This window comes from Branchiostoma lanceolatum, chromosome 1, assembly GCF_035083965.1.
Source record: "Branchiostoma lanceolatum isolate klBraLanc5 chromosome 1, klBraLanc5.hap2, whole genome shotgun sequence".
Lineage (NCBI taxonomy): Eukaryota > Metazoa > Chordata > Leptocardii > Amphioxiformes > Branchiostomatidae > Branchiostoma > Branchiostoma lanceolatum.
The window spans coordinates 30,038,470-30,058,353 of record NC_089722.1 but is presented as its reverse complement, the minus strand read 5'-3'; the positions used below and the strand labels follow the sequence as shown (position 1 = coordinate 30,058,353).

General features: G+C 38.9%; 3 protein-coding genes across 9 annotated transcripts in view; 1 reads left to right on the top strand and 2 right to left on the bottom strand.

Annotated features, from left to right (window-relative positions):
• LOC136447981 (GATOR1 complex protein DEPDC5-like) overlaps window positions 1-2,966 on the bottom strand; it is a 34,832-nt gene extending 31,866 nt beyond the window's left edge. For 6 of the 7 annotated variants that reach the window (XM_066447153.1, XM_066447143.1, XM_066447163.1 and 3 more), the window contains exons 1-5: window positions 2,824-2,966; window positions 2,025-2,112; window positions 1,497-1,546; window positions 1,078-1,160; window positions 692-775 (exon numbers count right to left, since the gene is read on the bottom strand). In XM_066447153.1, the coding sequence (XP_066303250.1) occupies window positions 692-775; window positions 1,078-1,160; window positions 1,497-1,546; window positions 2,025-2,112; window positions 2,824-2,872 (354 nt within the window). In that variant the 5' untranslated portion in view covers window positions 2,873-2,966. The remainder of the gene's footprint in view (window positions 1-691; window positions 776-1,077; window positions 1,161-1,496; window positions 1,547-2,024; window positions 2,113-2,823) is intronic. The other variant, XM_066447165.1, reaches the window with a different exon arrangement.
• A 42-nt stretch (window positions 2,967-3,008) lies between these two features.
• Window positions 3,009-13,285, top strand: LOC136448057 (dynein regulatory complex protein 1-like). The gene is made up of 13 exons (XM_066447174.1): window positions 3,009-3,228; window positions 3,802-4,314; window positions 4,773-4,930; window positions 5,415-5,547; window positions 6,608-6,745; window positions 7,054-7,176; window positions 7,619-7,704; window positions 8,160-8,304; window positions 8,876-9,022; window positions 10,170-10,343; window positions 10,882-11,117; window positions 11,471-11,607; window positions 12,207-13,285. The coding sequence occupies exons 1-13, from the start codon at window positions 3,109-3,111 to the stop codon at window positions 12,401-12,403; spliced, it is 2,307 nt and encodes a 768-aa protein (XP_066303271.1). The 5' UTR covers window positions 3,009-3,108; the 3' UTR covers window positions 12,404-13,285.
• Window positions 13,286-13,351: 66 nt separating this feature from the next.
• Window positions 13,352-19,884, bottom strand: part of LOC136448042 (muscle M-line assembly protein unc-89-like) — a 29,851-nt gene continuing 23,318 nt past the window's right edge. The window contains exons 10-14 of the mRNA XM_066447166.1: window positions 18,564-18,723; window positions 16,421-16,616; window positions 15,953-16,071; window positions 15,322-15,485; window positions 13,352-14,423 (exon numbers count right to left, since the gene is read on the bottom strand). Coding sequence (XP_066303263.1) covers window positions 14,291-14,423; window positions 15,322-15,485; window positions 15,953-16,071; window positions 16,421-16,616; window positions 18,564-18,723 — 772 coding nt within the window. The 3' untranslated portion in view covers window positions 13,352-14,290. The remainder of the gene's footprint in view (window positions 14,424-15,321; window positions 15,486-15,952; window positions 16,072-16,420; window positions 16,617-18,563; window positions 18,724-19,884) is intronic.

Genomic DNA, 19,884 nt, shown 5'->3' with positions numbered 1-19,884 from the left:
ATCAATATCAAAATGTAATCCATTTAACATCTGTTGTCAGACAATCTAACCCATTTTAACATATCACAATGACATGTGCACATGTATGTATAGATAAGGATGTGTTATGATTTGAATTGTTTAAAGAATGTGGTCACCAAAATGTCTCAAACTCACCTTCCATTAAAATTTTTTGAATGTGAACAATCATCACATTTTGGTATTATTGGCTTCGGCCCTGAAGGTTTGCCAAAAAAAATTTTCTGAAGAAAAATTTTTTCAACAATGCCTCAAGATCAGAAAAGTTCAAAAACATTTTGTAATCTAATGTACATAATAGAGGCTTTCAAAAATATTTCGTGAAGATGACAAGAAAAAAGGTTTTTAATCACACAAGTGTCTCGTGTGTGTGGCAACAAACCTTAAACACAGTTATACTTATTATCTAAACTGATACATGTATGTTGAAATCATTGATTCATGCACAATGTATAAAATCAAGTAGAATTGACAACTGCATGTACAATAATGGCATCAGTGCAACAAATATAGATATCATATTGCATTGTTACTTGTGAAATAAAGAGAGGATAAAGAATGAAAAGAGTAAAGCAACAGAAGAACTAGAAGGAGACCCTAACTGAAAAACGAGGAAAATCAAAATAGAAACAACCAAAAGAAATGATAATAGAAAAGAAAAACAAGAACCTACCAGACTCTTTTTCAGCCTCCACATGTCACTCCTGCTGATATACTGGTCCTTAAACGTCAACTCCACAAGGTCAAGGGCAACATCCTAAAAAAAATTCATCCTTAAAGTCAGAGTTCCCTTCTCCGTAAAATTGGTATACTCCTAACTTAGCGGTCACATCAGTCATTCTAACCTATCTAAGAAGGGCAATTGATAGTTATAGAACAACATTGACAATTACAGTTAATACCTGGGCTTCAATAAAAAATTGCAAATCCATCTTGCACAATTTGATGTTTAAATAAACTTTTAAAAAATGCTTCCGCCACTGAGGCATTGCCAAAAAACGTTATGTTGTGATGTTTTGAATGCTTAATTGTGTTTATTCTAGGCAAAGAGATTCCTACCTGTGGACTGACAAAGTTGACACACACATCAATGAACGGCCTTAGCTGAAACACATTGGCAACAGTCTTGTCCACACTTATACCTATAGAATAGAAAAGATGAAAAATGTTTTATCAACAGTACGCGCACACCAACCCTTCTGCAGAGGTTGATGAAACTGAAACTGAAACATCTTATAGCTAGAGGGATATCATTTATTTCCATACACATTTTACTTGCTTCCAAAGTATTTCCTGGATGGGACATTTGCTAGACTTCAGACTGAAAAATAACTGGCGTTTGCCCCCTTAATGCAGAAAAAAGTCTATAGTGTACAGATGTCATCAATTCACAATATTTCATGTCAATTTGGTGTTTTTTGTTTTATCTACATTACATTATCTTTGAACTGTGGGCTGAAAAAACTGTGAACTCTGACCTTTCTGTTGAGAATCTCCTTTCAGAGCTTTAACTTGTAGCAGCAGGCGTCTGTAAAGACAACATCAAAAATCTACAATTACTGTTTAGAAAATTATGAAGTTGCTAAAACTTTGCGATAAACACTGCTTGCTAGTCGGGCAGCCCTATGTCTCTCACAGTTAAATTGATAAACCAATAAAATACACTAAAATGCAACATTTTAATCAATATTCTGATAATACAGCTATTTGTAATTAACCATAATTCACAGGATGTATAGGACAACAAAACATGATATAATATCACATAAATTGACATAAGGTTTTGCGGTAAAACATACAAATGAGTGCGTTCGGACATTTGAGTAAGTATGTGTGGTGTCAATGGTCAAGGCCCCTGAGACGTGAACAAAACCTGGCATTGTTATGCAAATTGTGACAATGGTTGAGACAGAACTGTTTAGTAATACAAGCCAGGGGCCTTTACCTCTGATCACCGCACATACGTACTTGAATCTGCAAAAGTGATGATTATAAGACTTGTGTACCTGTTTGGTTCCTCTGGCTGGTAGATCTCCACGACATCCCCCACTTTAGCACTGGGGAAGTCTTTGGAGTTGATGACCAAGTCATTCTCTATAGATAGAGGAACAACAACTGTAATTTCTACCGTACCAAGTACATAATACTGTAAATGCATAATTTAAGTTTGTGTGGTTTTTATTTCGCGCTAAGGCGAAAATTTAGTGTTCGCGGTGGTTTTAAGTCACGTACTGCTACAGTATTGGACAAAAATATTCGTGGTGGTTTTAAGTTTGCGGTGAAACAGTCGCTGCGAAAACCGGGAACATAAAACCACCGCGAACATTTCTGCATTTACAGTATGTATCATGGTATACATTAAGATTTGATGATGTCATGTGACATGACATCTGTTAATCACACATGCATACACAGACAGAGACATCATACAGTTCTGTTTTTTTTTGTTTTACTGACGTAATATCTAATCAACCTTCGGGTGCCCTTAATCTAATCAAATCATCAGAGGCTAAAACAATTTAGGACGAACCAAGGCATGCCCCGCCCCGCCCCATTTGTTGTAAGTTTTATACACTGAATCCAATCTGAATCAGATCGTAGTATTACATAGACAAAACCTGAAACCAAGCCTTGCTCTGTCCCTAGACTAGATCGAGTGTTTTTGAAAATTATACAGCATTCCAAAACAGGATCTTTCATCATCGGAACCCATTTTAGAATATTTTTACACCAACATCACATCTGAAAACCTGGAGTTATCTCCTAAAACAAGGTTTGGATCAGTAACATTTAGATCCAACTTACCGCTGAAGGTCTCCTGGTGGATATACAGCTTGAAAACCTTCGCAGCCATCCTCCTATTTATTGCAATCACGGTAAAAACGGAAAATATTTACAATTTTTCATTTGTGACAGCGCCATCTTGGAAAATACCCAGGATGCATCAAATCTCGCGAGAAGCTATCGAGATTTCCCGAAATGACCCGTCGTGACCCCGTTGCATAGCAACACAAATAGATCGCCGCAGAGGGAGTGACTGAACGGCCGTGCGTGTTTTCTACCAATTTTCGCAGCATTTAAGGGTTCAAAATGAGTACAAATGGAGATGAAGAGGAAACGGGGCCTTCCACGGACTCCGCAGATCCCCAGGAGCGTGTTGAGGCACGTCGGTTGCGGATAACGCGGCGGGTAGAGGCCAGGAAACGACAGGTTAGTGTATCTCAGAAATCACCGACCACCATCATCATCTTGTTATGAATAAACATGTGCTTTGGTATGAGCTAGGCTCGCTCAAAAATACACAGCACACCCCGAAATCTGTACGTCCAAAGCCACTTGTTGCATCCATGTTGCTTGCACCATTTTTTTTATTAAAAAGGAAATCTGTTTATATCCGGTATCCCATAATCAGTTGTTTATACACTTGATCAGTTCCTGACAAAAATAAGCAAACACAGGAGTAAACTTAAGGTCGTTGAAAAAACCAATAGACATCCTTGTACCTGAAATCAGATTTTAAAAAACATGCATACTAACATACACGATATCTAGAGATACATTATTTACGCCACCAATAACAACAACATCAGTCGTGAGTGGTGAACATCAATACCAATCATAACAGTCAATACAATGTCCTTCTCCGAGTCATTCCCCACAGAGTAGATGTACATTTTGTGTATCAAAGTGCTTGATCGCAGTTCCAGTTCCTGCATTGTTGTCTCTGAGTATTTATTATTACACAATAAGTTCTTTGATACTAACAGCCATTCCTCTCCACAGGAAATGGGAGTTGACCCCGACGCCAAGAAGGACGTGAAGGAGGAGCTCAGTAAGAGCAGGAAGCAGATCGAGGAGAGCAGACAGAGGCTCACCAAGCTGAAGACCGACGGCACGGAGCTCGTCACAAACGTTGAGGTCGCCGGCGATTCCCGCGAGTCCCAGAGGAGGCTTGAGGAGGAGGAGTTACGGAGGCAGCGGACGGAGAGATTGGAGGCAGAAGCGAAGGCCAGCGCTGAGAAATTCGAGGACGTAACAAAGAAGTGGGACTCTGCGAGACGCTACCAGATTCCACAGGACTTACACGAACTGTTAATGCAACAGCGAGCAGCCTGCGATCAGATGATTGACGAGAAAAACAAACTGGTCAACGACCTCCAGCAGGAGCTGAAGACGAAAGACGACCAGTACGTGAAGGATCTGAAGAAGCAGGCGGAGGACGTGGATCTCATGATCGAGAGAATGGAAGAACAGATCAAGAACCTGACCAAGTCTTACAGAGAGGAACTCACACAGGTACATAATTTGTAGAAGCAAGACTGTCACTCAAATTTTTAGACCACTTAGCCTCATAGCCATGTTAGCAGACTGTACCAGTCAGGCTTTTGGGGGGGGGGGCTTGTCAGTTCTATTTGTACTTGGTTTCTTTAGGTCGGCCACAAGAAACAGAATACAAATGTAACTGATATGCCATAAGAAAAAAAAGCACATTATAAGCCAAAAAAAGCCTGACTGGTAGAGTCTGTTAGGGAAGCTAGTATCATCATAAGTTATGCCAAAAATAGTTATTAAAGCAACTAGATAAAATTTTGAAACTTTTGAAATTTCAATAATTTATTCAGTTGCTTTATTAACTATTTTTTGTCTAACTGCCATCAATGTATCATTAGTTATGATTAGTATGTCCATTTTTGGTAGCACCTCAGGGTCAGGATCATTCTTTAGAATCTGACATTTATCTTCATGCCTTACAGATTGACAAGGCATTTGAAGCAGAGCGTGGGGAACTCCTCGAAGGAAACCGTAAGAAGTGGAGTCAGACGATGCAGACGCGGACGGAGAAGGAGGTGGAGTACCTCAAGCTGCGGGAGAAGAGAGTTGACGAGTATGAACAACAGCTCCAACATTTAAGGTACACAGACAAGCATACAGTGGTATTTCTGAATCATCATAACATGTGTCAGCATAAAATCTCACCTGCCTTTGGTAGAAAACATGTTGAGGGACAGTGTAGATTTCCCATACTTCTGACTCATCACTGAGTTCACATTTCTAGAGGATTGTGTGTCAAAGTGTAACTCGGGGAACACCGATAATTCAGTAAAAAATCTTGTAGTTGGATCAAAAGTAAAACTGTTATCAACAATCAGAGAACGACAAAGAGGTAATGAAGGTTAAGCCAGCTAGTAGCAAGGAAAAATGTAATTCCTCTCTACAAGTGTTGGTCACATAAAGTTTTGTCTTCTTCATAATGTTGTTCACTAACACAGATGAACTTTCATGCTGAGATGCAATTCCTGGTCAATTGTAAATGGTAATCATTTTGCATGTAAGGGTAAGCTAAACTTGTTGCTGCATCAACATCATACTTATATTCTATCTGTCTTGTTTTCCAGGGTCCAGGATGCAGAGGAATACAACATGGTGAAGATCAAGCTGGAGACGGATGTGCAGATTCTAGAGCAGCAGCTGCAACAGATGCGTGCCACCTACCAGCTGAACCAGGAAAAACTGGAGTACAACTTCCAGGTACACCTGTCTTACTGTATCATTGATTGGTTGACAGAGTTATTTACTCATAAGGCCACGCCAATTTATTTTGTTGCTTCTCGTAATAGCTGTCTTGTTTTTCCCATTTTGAAAAAAAAAAAAGAATTTTGTCGCTATTCCCATTCACAAATTTTTACTCACAATTTTACTATCTGTTCAGTTGTAAAACTCAATAGCCACTAAAATAGATTATAAAGGCTTGCACATGCCTAAAATTGTGGTCGCATTGATCATAATCTATAATTTTTCATTTATTGAAACTATTTCTCAATATCAATCCATCTATTACATGGCAAAAGGTAATTTTGTTACTAGAATTATAGTACCAGATCAAAGAAAGAGGTGCATGGCATAAATTGAGCCATACAAAGCTGAAACTTGAATAATCATGTTATTCTTAATGTTATGTAAACCCTTATGTTCACCCCAGACTATTTGCAAATTTTTTTTATTTTCTTTTTCTTTCGCCCTGTTGCTCCAATTTTTTTATAAAAAAATCTGAGAATCAACAAATAAAATTGGCGTGGCCTTACACTGATATATCCGCCTGCCAATGTTTTGATAGTCCTTCTGCTACCTTCCTTGTATATTGGCCTGTCAGGATCCGGATGGGGAAAAAGAAAGACTTTCGAAACGTCAGCAGGTAGATATCTCTAGCTTGTGAGCAAAGAACTTTGTTGACCATTGCTTTACCAGCCAGATGAAGCAACAGTATTGACAAAAATATCTTTGGCCATTATACATTGATATCTTGATCAGAAGCTAAGCCCAAAGGAATTTGTTCAAAGTAGTGAAGTTCCACTACAGAGGAAACTAATTCCACTGTGATTCACTTTTGATTTCATAATAAGACCAATGAAGGTTTGGGAGTGTGATCTTCTTTGACGAATAACAGATTATTGAAAAAACAACAGAGACACTATGGTTATTGTAAACTACACATTAGAAGGAATAATTTTCTGGAATATTGTAACTAATAGTATGTAACTGTGTTTTTTTGTAAAAAATCTAATGTTTTGTGTTTTTTCCGTCATGACAGGTTTTGAAGAAGCGGGATGAAGAAAATACCATCACCAAGTCACAGCAGAAAAGGAAGATCACACGTCTTCAAGATGTCTTAAACAACCTGAAGGTCAAACTAGCTAAACAGGAGAAGCAGTACAAGGAGGAGAATCAGGTAAGTTTTCCGCATCTTAAGTTTAAATGACATTCCTTCTGAAACATTTATTTGTTGAAGTTCTTTGTATAGAAACTAACCTTATCTATGTTCTTGGCAACACATCAGGGTTGGAGCCATGTGCATTTATTTGGTCCAAGTTTAGAATATCATGTTTTTTTTGTATGATAATGTTTTATTTTTCTATTGAAAATATGCTTCTGCTCCCTCCTGCACAAAATTACCATAACCAGTAGAGGATTGATAGCCAAACGGCTAATTAATTCTACCAAAGCTTAAAATCAACCTCTTCTTGGTGACCATTTCAGGGTTTAACAGATGACTACAAGCGCATCACAGAGCAGTATCAGGAACTGCAGAAGAAATTCAAACACTTCCAGAACACGGACTCACGCAAGTTCCGCGAGATCTGGATGATGAACGAGGGAGAGGTAACAACAGCTTTCATTTTTTTTCATTATCCTCCGGCTGTTATTACACATCATACCTATCATATCTGATGAAATAAGTACAGGTTATTTGATAATTCAATTGCAATTGGAAGCAATAGAGAATCTTTTATCTAATGTTTTCTTTAATGTTTGGAAAGTGAAGAGAAGAGTGACTTAAATCAATGATGTTCTATTCCTTGCTTGAATTTAGAGCCCAGAGTGTCTATCTATTTGAAACATATATTCTAGAACATTATTCATATCATATTGGTTTGAGATGAAAATTTTCAGGGATCAATTAGATCTTGCTGTACATTTCATCATTGTAATTCCATTCTGATGATGAAGAGTCATTCTGTCACTTTCAAAATAACAACTTCTTGTAACATTATAATTTTCTTGGAATATGGATACTGGAACGACTTGTTTATATGATCTGCAGGCTAAAGATCTCGTACATAGGGTTCTGGAGGCTGACCGCATCATTCATGAACAACAGCTGGGCCTACCCTGGGATCAACCAGACCTGTAAGTATAGTAGATTGTATTCATTTGATCAGGATAAAATGTCTCTACACCATGTGTTCAGCACCAAGGACAAAAACATCAAGTGTTGTTTTGATGCAAAGTTATTTGGCAGGTGTGAACTAGAAAAGGATCTACAGAACATGATAGGTCAGGATGAAATCTCGCAACACCATGAGTTCAGCACCAAGGACAGACGAGTATTGTTTTAATGCAAAGTTATTAGACACTTATCTGAAAAGACCAAGGTTTTTGCAAGGATTCATGATGAACTGGAAAAGTCTGAAAAGAGAACCAACAAATGGAATTGGCCTCATCAACTATCTAGGTTCTTGGACAGAAAACTGAAATAGACAAAAATAGAATCTATGAATTTCATTGATGAGCTTTTGCTTTTAATCCTGACTTCTCGCATGTCATGAGATCCATTCATGATATTTCTGCTTCCCCCCCTCTAGTTGGTTCATGGAGAACGAAGGCCCAATCGTACCCAAGCAGATGAAGGGAGCCAAACTGTCAGCCATGGAGGTCGTGCAGAAGGTCATGTCTGACCAGGGGGTGGGGCCGGGCGGGGCTATGAGTGACGAGGAGGACGACATTCAGGTTTGTCTATTTATTTTCCCATGATACATGTAATAAGGTTATATAGGTTACATAGGTTGTCTATTTCTTTTCCCGTAATGATTAGGTTATCTAGGTTACATGGGTTGTCTATTTCTTTTACTATGATAATAGGGTTATCAAAACTAGCAGTTCTACTGCAGTTCCACAGAAAGCCACTAGGGGGTGATAACTAAACTTGTACAGTCTTTGCTTGTTTCTGTGTTCTAGAACTGGTGATTGAAAGTTGATGTTACAATATAGTTCAAGAACTCTGGAAAACAGTTTATTGGTGGGGTGCAGTTCAGAACACAGTTTATTGTGATAAAGATTCTTTTTTGTTGTTGTTCTAGAACATCCCATCTTGCATGTTTTGTATGTTTTTGAAGTACATTTAGAGAATAAATACAACACACTGTTTTTCATATTACCCAAGGTTCCAGCACGGCCAAGTTTCAGATTGCCAGACAAATGCTGTACCATAAAATGTAGACCTGTCCGGAACACCAGTGTCAAACCTTATCACAGCCCAGATATGACAAATGATCACTGATGTTTTTTATTGCTCCACCAGGAGGAGGGAGAAACCATGTCCATGGCCGGGAGTCAGGGTAGTCTGGCATCGGACAGGGAGCAGGCAGAACCCCAGGAGACCACCGTCATGGCCAAACTCACGCCGGGAACCATCAAACAGATCCTGGAGCTGCTGTGTGACGAGTCGGTCAGTTGGTTTATCAAGTTTTGTTCATTCATTGTGTAAATCTTAACATTTTTGCAGTGGTTTTATTCTTGTGGTTTTCGCTGTGACCACAAATGCTTGACAGTGCAAATATAAGTTTCTAATGTATTACTACTCTACTACAGACTTGTTTATATGAACCGTGAACTTAAAACACAGCGAAAAAACATTTCCACTCTTGCTGTGAAATGAAGACCTGAATTATTGATAATTATACATGTACTGTACAAATTTAACCAGTGCCACTGGTTCAATAAGTCATTTGGCTCAGTACAACAGATGGTCAATTGACACTCTAAAACACACTGTGCTACCCAATTATCAACACTTGTGCTATCCGAACTTTAAATCAAGTGAACCAAAACACTCTTTTTGTCAAGTGCAACTTGCTTTCAAAGTGGCACTTTTGGCAGGTATGAACTAGAAAATGATCTAGAGAAAACGTTTGGTACTGACTCAGATTTCATAACGCCCACCAGTTTTTCCACTCTGTGAACACTTCGGCCTCATTGTCCAGCATGTGTTTTGGGTCAAGTGGTCACTTGTGACCTTGTTGAGCTGTTGTTGAGTTGGATGACATGCCGACATACAAACACTGCTTGTTCATGTAGCAAAATGTACACTCAAAGTGTATTCTAGTACCTCTTTCATATTTCAAATACCTAATTACTACATGTATTTCTTAACCTGTCACAATTCTTGCTAACTAAATGTAACGTGTGCCAAAGGATCAAGGATGTTGATTGCAGGAAAATCCAATTGCATGCAAATACAGAAAAAAATCCATAAATTTTTCTTCAACCTTTAAAAGGTTGATTTGATGTAGACTTGATATAACATGTAATGTCAAAGTGGGCATCAGGAAGCAAAAGCTAAAAAAGTAACATGTTGCAAAGGACACCAATCATGATCAGTTGTACAAAGTTCATATCGGCATGCCATGCTTACATTAGCTCAAACATGCACATCCATTTTAGTCTGCTTGTAACTGCATGCCATTTTTAGGTTGTTGGCCAAGCCCTACCAAATCCTGCCCAACCTTACCATATATAAGTTGACATCTTACACAAGCAATTTTACATTCTACATAAGCAATTGACTTATGATCTCTCATGTTTTGCCTTTCCAGGGTTTCTTGGTGGAATCCAAACTCAACAAGTTGCTGCAACCGTTAGAAAGGGACGAGCGTTCGCTGATGAAACTGGACGCCATCTTCGGGGCGCTGGCGATCGAGACAGAAGATGATGTGCATCTCCTAGCACAGTACTTTGTCAAGCCCAAGGCAGCTGTGGTCCAAGATGCTGTAAGTATCCCTGTATAACATCTACTAACATAATTCCACCAAAGTACATAATTCTGCCAGCCTAAAGATATGTCCAAACAGATCTCTTACCCAACGTCCCCCAGTATAATGCATTCCTACATATATATAAACTGTGTAAACCTTGGGGGTGCAGCATTAGAGATCTTTCAAACCCACTGTTTTTCAAAGTGGTGTATTTATGTAACCTGGTGGATTAATGTTAATGGCAGTTTCTTCTGCTGTAATCATGATATCAAAGATTCTGTGAAACACATTATGTATGTTGTTGTCAAACATGTTTAAATGTGCTAATCAGGCATGCAATTTCAAATCTAACAGTGGAAAATAAAAGTCATTAGTTTTTACATATAATGGAACAAACAAGGATTTCTTTGCATTTCTTTCTGTTTTTAAGACGGAGTGTCAGCAGAATTTGATCATAGTGTACGGAGTTCAAGGAAAATAGTTTTGTTGAGTTACACAAACGTTACATTCTGTTGAGAAACTACAACTTACTGGACTGTTTCCTGTGCTATAGGAGAGCGCTGGTGTGACCCCCGCACCCACAGAACGCACGGACCAGCCCACTTCTGAGGCGGGGGAGGAAGGTGAGGAGGGGTCGTTTGTTGGCAGCGAGGAAGAAGAGCTGCAGTTTATGATGGAAGAGAAAGAATCAGTGAAGACAACAAAGTCGGAGGTCCCAGAGTTGATTCATCCGAACGATATCTTCAAGGCGCTGAGAACGTTTGTCAACGAACATAGACAACAGCAGAAGTAAGTACATGTAGTCGGCACATTGCGAAATTTCTTTACAAGTTTAATATTTCCTTCACAGCACAGCAGTTACTTTAGTTAGAATAGCTTCCCTTGAGATAATGTGAAGACCACTACCTGCAAGTATCCTGTTAAATGTAAAATGTACATAAAGTTACTTTTGTTGAATCAGAGAAGTAAAAAATATGTTTGCTCTCAATGTTTAAAAGATTTCAAAGAGATTGTCGATGCACATTGACTGTAATATCACACTAACAGCTTATTCTTACGCATACAATAAAGTTAATGGTATTATGATGGTGGAAGAAACTGCCTTCATGTCTGATGTGTTGTGGTGATGCTGTTTTCTACAGAAAGGAACGCCGTGCCAGCTCCATGAAGTTTGTCCTGGGGGAGGAGCGTGACGACAGCCAGGACGAGGGGTACTGGAGGGCCATGGGAGGAATCATCCCAGAGAAGAAGGAACGCCTCTGGAGTGCACTACTACAAGGTGACATTTTATTCTCTATCCATAAGTTGGTGAACTGTATAGTCTTCAAAACTGGACTAAAGACTTGAAGTTGTTTTAGATTTGTTTCATAGTCTGTCGAGTGAACTACTACAAGGTGAAATTAGTGTTGATATTTTATTTTCATCACTTTTGCTTGATAGTTTTCAAGACACAGATTTGTTTCATAGTTTGCAACTTTCCACTTTAATTCAATATGCTTTGTGTGAGAATCTTCATTCTATTTTGAAGGTCTTCACACAAAGCATATTGAATGAAAGTGGAAAGTTGCAAACAATGAAACAACTCTGTGTCTTCAAAACTTTCAAGCAAAAGTGATGAAACTATTCGCAGGCAACTTAAGGACAGTAAATAAAATATCACCAACTTTTCTTAATCTATATTGTCCCTCGCTCACAATCACTCACACACTCTTACTCATTCACTCACTCATACTCACTAACTCTCATGCTCACGTTCTGTACGTATGATTCACTCACTCAAGCTCGCTGGAAACCGCTGTGACCATGCCTCTCCTCTTCGTTTTGTTAACTATCACATGCTCCCTGCAGAATGATAACTTTTGTCCCTTTTCTTTACAGGTTTTGACAAATACAGTCGCACTCTTGACGAGCGGGCCAAACTGATTACGGACACGGACGCGCTGAGACAGCAGAACGCCGAGCTGAGGATGCTCCTGCATCAGTACGTCAACTCCAAGGTCAACGGAGAGCTGGAGATCCCGCCGACGAAGGTGTTACAGCTGGAGTTCAGCGAGAACCAGCAACAGACAGCTTAGACCACTAGTTTTAGGGGAAAGGAGTTTAAAATGTTCCCAATGTAGATTAACAGGATTAGAATACTACAACTATAAAGTAACACAAATGTAGATGTAACACCAACCAAAATGATTCCACCGGGTTACATAATTCCGCCACACTGAAAAGATACGTCCAAACAGATCTCCAACCCAACATCCCCCAGTATAATGCACTCCTGTATATCTTAACTGTGCATACCTGGCGGGTGCTGAACTAGAGATCTCTCAAACCCACTGTATTTCAAAGTGGCAGATTTAGTGGTATGTAACCTGGCAGATTAATGTTAATGGAGATTAAATCCTGCACAATTTACAGGTAGATTAACGGGATTAGAATGATACATCCAAAAATGCATTCTGATTCAGCAGGTGTAATTTTCTACACACATACTATCACTTTTCTCTTAGGAAATAGCACATTGAGTTTCTGCATCTTTCTCTGCATCAATTGTTGAGGTGACCAAATCTCTGCAACAGCTATTAGACTCACTTTTCATGTTGAAAATTTCAAAGGAAAAAAAATTACAATGTATTTCCGATATGTATATAACGATTTATGGTGCCACCAAATAAGGGTTGGGTTTAAAGTTCTTTTGTGAATTCTACTTCCAGGCTCTGCAAATTTTGAAAGTGGTTCAGGTGTTGATGTATGTAATGTAGTCTATCGTTGTTCTTCCACTTCAAGATTTTATCACATGTATGTAATTCACAAGAACTGTGTCACTATAGCAGTCCATGATTGGTCTATTTTTGTAGATATTGGGTGATACAAACAAAGATGTGTTTTATATTGTGAATCAACTGTGCACTACTGTACATGCCTTTATCACATTGTAAAAATAAAACTATATTGATTGCAAGGTGCCAATTGATGCATCTTTTGTTGGAATATGTGTAGTGTTTCAATGAATAGAACAGCAAGCAATATTTCAGTATAATGATAGATTTAATATAAACATCTGATTACAGATCAACAGAATTTCACATAGACATCACATTTAGAAAATTTGTTTTCTATTTTTCTGACACTTTTATATTCATATCTTTTCTTATCATTCCACAAGTTTATTGCACTACAAAATCATTCATGCTTGTAATGCTTTGAGGTTCCCTAAAATCATTGGAAGAGGCAAAGTCTACTGGGAATATTACAAGAAGTCAAAGTAAAGCATCTACACAAACTGACTATGAGCTTCTATTCTGTTACATTTAAGTGTTTCCACAGAATACGACATATGATACACAAGAAATGCTTACATTTGGCACTGAAGACTATAAACGCCTTGGCCAGAAACTGCAGTAAGAATAAAAAATTGACAAAAAGTTTAAGCAGCATTAAATGCAGAATAAGCTGTATCATGTAATAAAATACATGTAATACTATACATCTGTACAAGTATTTACATATAGATTCATAGCTTGCCTCAACACCCATTGCCCATCTCTATGTTACAAACGGCCTTAGAAATCTGCCTTAAGGCACTTTAATAGCAGCAAAAATGCATCTAACTTATAATTCTTTGAATTACACAAAAGTACACTTTCAAGAACATAAACTTAACATCAAGTACAGCCTATTGCAAGATCAGTAATTACATGTTTATCAATAAGATGTCGGCAATATCTGTTATACCGTTACTGGTATCCTGAAGTTTTATTTTCATCCTACACTCAGTCTGATATATCCTGAAGTTTTATTTTCCTCCTACACTGATATATATATATATATGCCCTCCTTGCATGGCTTACTTTATAATTTCTTATGTGTATGGAAATATTGTCTCCAACAGTATCTCCACACTTTCCAACACACGTTGCCAAAGTCTTTTTTTCAAAGACCATCTATGTTTCCTCTGAGAACAACAGCTACAACATCTGTAGTAGTTTTCTGATGGGAGGGTTGACCTTCACGCCGTGTAGTTTCCACTCCAGAGCACAGAAGTCTGCGTCCTCCACTCTCTCCTTCTGACTGTACATGATGTCATCCGTGTCCTCCGTACTGTAACATGGCAACAAAAGTAAAGTGTTAGATCTTATGATGTCAACTGTATTTACTCTACGAGCTGAGATTAGGCTCTGGATTGTTCTGGATGTCTTTTTAGGTGTTTTTATTTGGGCTTTCTTTTCCGTCAAGTTTTCTTCTTGTCCAAACAAAAAGGTAACCTGGGGAACAAACAGAAAACCTGACAAAATTGAAAGCCAAAACGCCTTACAAGACATACAAAATAAACCGGAACCTAACGTCTGCTTGGAGAGTAATATCACACTCATGTAATCAGTGAGTTTAAGTGCCAGGTTATGTAACATGTGTAGAAACAAATGGAGATATGTGTACTGATCTGACAGACTCTGTGATCTGTCCCCTTTATTCACATATTCATGACTGGTTGCAGATGTCAGGTATTTTTCTTATGTGCCCACATGTCAACAAGACTTGTTTCTGTTTTCCCTCTAAAACACCTTGCTACAGGTGAGTAGGCATCTCATACTGAAGGAGAGGAAAACATTCACACACAGCTGCACCAGCCCCCCAGGATTGTTTACAGTCATTTCATGGTCCATTGATAATGGGAGGAGCAGTGACTGAGAGCTAATCCCTACACCCAGAGAGGCTTGAAGCAGATTAGATTCATTAGAAAGTGATTAGTGCTGGTGGGCAGCTGCCTGCCACAGTTTAAAGAATTCAAGTGTAGGAATGTATAAATGTGCACTCTCTGGTTGCCTGGTCAGAACTAAGGTCTATCTCCTTTATTGATACATAATCAGATACAGATGTGGAGTGGACCACCTGTGGACAGCACTAGCCATTTTCCTGTTAGTCTCGGCTAAAACATTTATATATACAACATTCCAATGTGCTCCCAACACAAGTAAGAAACTACTCAATAAAGACTTACACAAAGTATGTGTACAACATCCTCTCAGCCAGGGCACAGACAGCAGTGAACAGTTTGGCGTCAAATTTGGTGTCGTCAGTGGCCTGAATGACGTCGAGGATTTTCTGGACTTGCTCCGTAGTGACGCCGTCCACATGGATCTGTTTCAGCGCCTTGTCTAGTTCCTGAGGGATCAATGCACAACAATTTAATACACAACAGAAAAGATTATACATATCAATACTTTAAAACCGTTGGGTGATAATCAATGATAAAATAAACGTGGGTCAATGTGGATTCTTACAGTTGAGTCCTTCACTTTCTTGTTTGAATGGTACTCTTCACTCTCCATTTATGGGCTTACAGGCTGATGAAATCTATTTGATGAAAGTTATTATGAACAGTGTCAAAAATATCTGGCTAGGAGTGGGACACTACCAAACCACTTCACAGAAGTGTGACAAATTGAGTCATCAATACTCAGACGACATGTCAAATAAATGTCAGTACATTAGTCATTCATATTTAGCTCAACAGTGTGTGGGGCCATCCCATAGATTTCACAACTAGATTACTATCTCAGGAATGGCCGCTTGTAAAAAAAAACTAAAGGATACAGTCAAGAAGTCTGTTCTATTCAAACATCTCTTACCTTAACATTGATGACTCCATCCCTGTCCCGGTCAGCCTTGGAGAAGGACTGCTTGTACAGGTTCTGTCTCCTCTTGCTCACGATGCAGTAGTTAGACAAGTACTCGATAGGACTCATCCCTAAAGCATATCAGACAATTTGTATTAAGTTACTTTCAATCTCCTGTGTACATTCAGAAAAAGATCAAACCAAGCTATTGGCAGCACTTACCCCAATATGCATGTAGTAGCCAGAAGAGTAGTAAAATAACATTGTGTACATGGAATTTTTCTCAATATTACGCTTTTGCTCACAAGCCATACAAGTCTTATACATGTACTGTTATACTGAAGCAGAGCAAAAGTCTATATAACCTTTTTACGAACACAGGCAACTCTAAAAGAGGTAATGTACATTACAAAGCCCTATATTTTACTGTCACCGGAGAAAAAATCACAAAGATGTGACTATCTGAAGAGTCTGACTAACCTTCTAGTAGCCTCATGTCCATGGGCAGCTCAAACCTGCTGATCTGTCTGGACAGGGCTAGTCTGCCCTGTAACCACGCCTGCTGTTTGGGTCGCTTCACCTCGAACTCCTGCACCTCCGCAACGATGGCGTCGTTCTCCGCCTTGTTCTCCAAGAGATTTTTCCTCCTCATTTTCATCTCCATATTTAATATCTCCTGTGGGAAAGATTTGACAATTTATAAACAATATCCACAATATTCAAGCTCTGATCCTTGAGAAAGCCACACACAAGGCGAAACTAGTCAGTGTGGGCTAGAATAAAGTTCTAGACGGGAACTATGCGGTTATAGCGTCTTTTCTGAAGATGTGGCGTGAGTGTGTACGGTTGGCTTCAGAGGTTGTCCACTACTATTTGCCTAATATCCACAGTATTGATTACGAACAGTTAAAGCCTTTTACAGGATTGTCAGTTTTTGCCATGCAACATTACCTGTAATTGAATCCATGTTTGAACAGAAAGAACCTTGAATTATTGATGCAAAAAGCTAACCTGTCTCCTCATGTAGAGGCTAAAACACCAAACTCACCCTTTTTCCAAACACTGTTTTTCAAACATTCGATACAGTTCACCAAAGGAAAACTATCACAAACTTGAATAAGCTTACGACAGAGATATCTATGTTTTGCTTAATGTGACATACTAGCACATACAGTATACAAAATAATTTACACCACAACCTTTCTCCAAAGACAGTCTATACAAAACATTTGTAAACTTACCAAAACACAAACAGAAAATGCATGAACCTACCAGTGTCTACATTGCCTTGTTTGTACGATATACACGTGAAGCTTAGAAAGGCAATGAGCTTCTATAAAAACATCATAGACAAGTTTTCCAACCAACTGTTCTGCCCTTGGCTACACAACCTCCTGGTTTCAGACATTTGACACATGAACATATGGGAGTGCCACTGGATGGTTCTTTCAGTTGGCCTTAAGTGCTTTAGATGACATGGTTAATGCACTGTGTAGTGGTCAGCGGGGACAACAGTCGCGCACTCTCGAGAGGGATACGTTTACGGACCGAGCTGTCGAGAGGGTCAGCTGAGTAATCACAAGATGCGGTTTTGTTATTCCGTAATGAACAAACAACAAGGAAAGCTGGTGCAGTGAGGCACTTAAAGGACTGTCGTCACAAAATCTTGGGAGACTTAATCTGTCTTGCAACCTTGACAGTTTGACAGAAAATATAGTAGGTTACGTATTTGCATAAAAGTGTGTGATACTGTACATCAGTGCCTTTAAGTTTGCAAGGATTTAATTTCGTGAAAGGGAGAAAATGGAGTGTTCACAATGGTTTTTAGTATGCAGTTGGAACAAGGGGGTAGGCAAGCAGAAGACAGAACACGCATTTTGCTGTGGTTTTAAAACCGTGAACATTAAACCACCACTAAAGTTTCAACATTTACAGTAATCTAATCATGATGGGCAGACAAATTTTTAAAAATTGACATTTTTCAATCTACTTAAAGAAACCAATGATGATTTGTTTTGAAATGATGTTTGATGTTTACTAGGCTTGCTCAACCTTCAAATGCACTCCATGTGTCTTCTGAGTGACTCTTAGAGGTTTAGGTTTTAAGTGTTTTCCCAAGAAAGAAAACATGGCATGTAAGCTTTCCCTCCAGGTCCAGAAAACAACTCAAGGAGCATTAAGTATCTGACATCAGTCAGCAAGGCAGACCTTGTTTTCACGTCATTCAGAATAATGTTTATTGCCTCGGTCTTAAAGAAAATCTCAAAAGACAGGCAAATTTGCATGTGAATCAAAAGCTTTTCCAAATGCATTTGTTTCAGTATGGTCAATCCAAGACTGTCTCCAGCTCTAAATTTTTTTCATTGTTAAGTCTGTCATTTTAGACTTACAACAAGACATTTTCATCAGTTTCATGTGATGAAGTTCAGGGTTTTTTTGACAGACTGGGTGAAATTTTTGTCCATCAAACTTACAAATTTCTGTCCTGGGATGGAGGGACCAGTCCTGGAGACAAACTGGTCCAATCAAACTAAGGAGGTTTAAAATCTAAATCTCACTTGATATTCTAAAACCTCCTTGATCTAACATTACACCTCTAGGGTTGATGATGAACTTAACTGACCGAAGGATCCATCATTAAAGCAGGAACTGGTGTCTTCTCCACTTTGGGCGGGGCTTTCCTTTTCTTCTTCTTCTTCCCCTTAGCTGACTTCTTCCTCCCTTTCTTGCCGTCTTCCTCTTCGGGAGGAGCTTCTGTTGCCGGTTCTTCCATCTCCTCATCACTGTGGAAGAAGGGAAGGAAAAAACAGTCAGTGGAGAAATGGAATTCCAATAATAAATCTACAAGTTACATGTAATTTTCACCGTCTTGATAGTACTAATCTGAAAATATCTACCAGTATGCCTGTGTCTACAATGTACCTACCGGTATATCTTAACCTTCTCCATGCTGCTGTAGCCCTTTGCCACAGAATTTCCATTGGAAACAGGGTTAGGCAGCAGGGAGAAGGTTAAAGCTGTGGATGATTTTGTTTACAAGCTTACAACTTCACACTGCTCCATCTTCGCACCCAGGAAACATTACCCTCATGTCACCTGGCAATACAGAACAGACCACAGTGCAGTACAGGTAAATGCCATTAAAATGTGAATGTGAAGCTATAAGTATAATAAGCCTTAATTGGTACCATTATGGTACTCGTTAGTAAAATTACCATTCCTACAAGCAATTAATCTAACAAAATGAAAGAAAGCATGCTCAAACAGGTGTCCTTATAATTGGAATAGGTGAATACTTTCCCATGCTATAGAGGCTTTTCATTGACATCGTAACAATCATAATTTGAACCAATCGGCGACCCTTTTGGCGGATAATTGGATCAAGCAGTAGCATCTTCGTCTGGTTAACAGACGAACACTGTAATCCAACATGGTACAGATAACATCAAATGAAAAGCCTGTATACCTGATATCCAAGAAGATAAGTGTTACGTACTACATTTCAGAGGCAGGTGACAAGGACTTCTCCCACTAGCTTTAGGGTGCTTACACTGGCAAAACTTACATGAACCTAACATGTCGGATCCTACTTCCCATTGAAGCACGCCGAGAAACACAGCAGCGAGATATGGCAACAAATTAGTACACACAAACAGAGAATAGTCGATTTCAGGAGCATGTGTAACGGTGACATGATCACAGCTTCTGTCTTGTTATTTTGCCACGGGTGTGTCCGTTGCTTGGTGAAAGGGGTTTACATGTACATGCCATGCTCCATTTCTTGTGCTATGTAAACCTCATTTTTGAGGTGTTGACTCAACATCGACATTTTTGGACAACCTAGACAAGAAAGCCCACCTAGTTGGTATGTTACTGGTAAGGTGAGTCCTACCTTTGTGATATCTGTTGTTAAACGTTTTGGGACATGTTGGCATGTATCAAAT

Excerpts from the sequence above, each read along its gene's own strand:
- LOC136448057 (XM_066447174.1), top strand. The coding sequence starts at position 3,109 with ATGAGTACAAATGGAGATGAAGAGGAAACGGGGCCTTCCACGGACTCC. Across the intron at positions 5,548-6,607 it reads AACTGGAGTACAACTTCCAG|GTTTTGAAGAAGCGGGATGA; the intron begins GTACACCTGTCT and ends CCGTCATGACAG. Across the intron at positions 11,608-12,206 it reads CTGGAGTGCACTACTACAAG|GTTTTGACAAATACAGTCGC; the intron begins GTGACATTTTAT and ends TTTTCTTTACAG.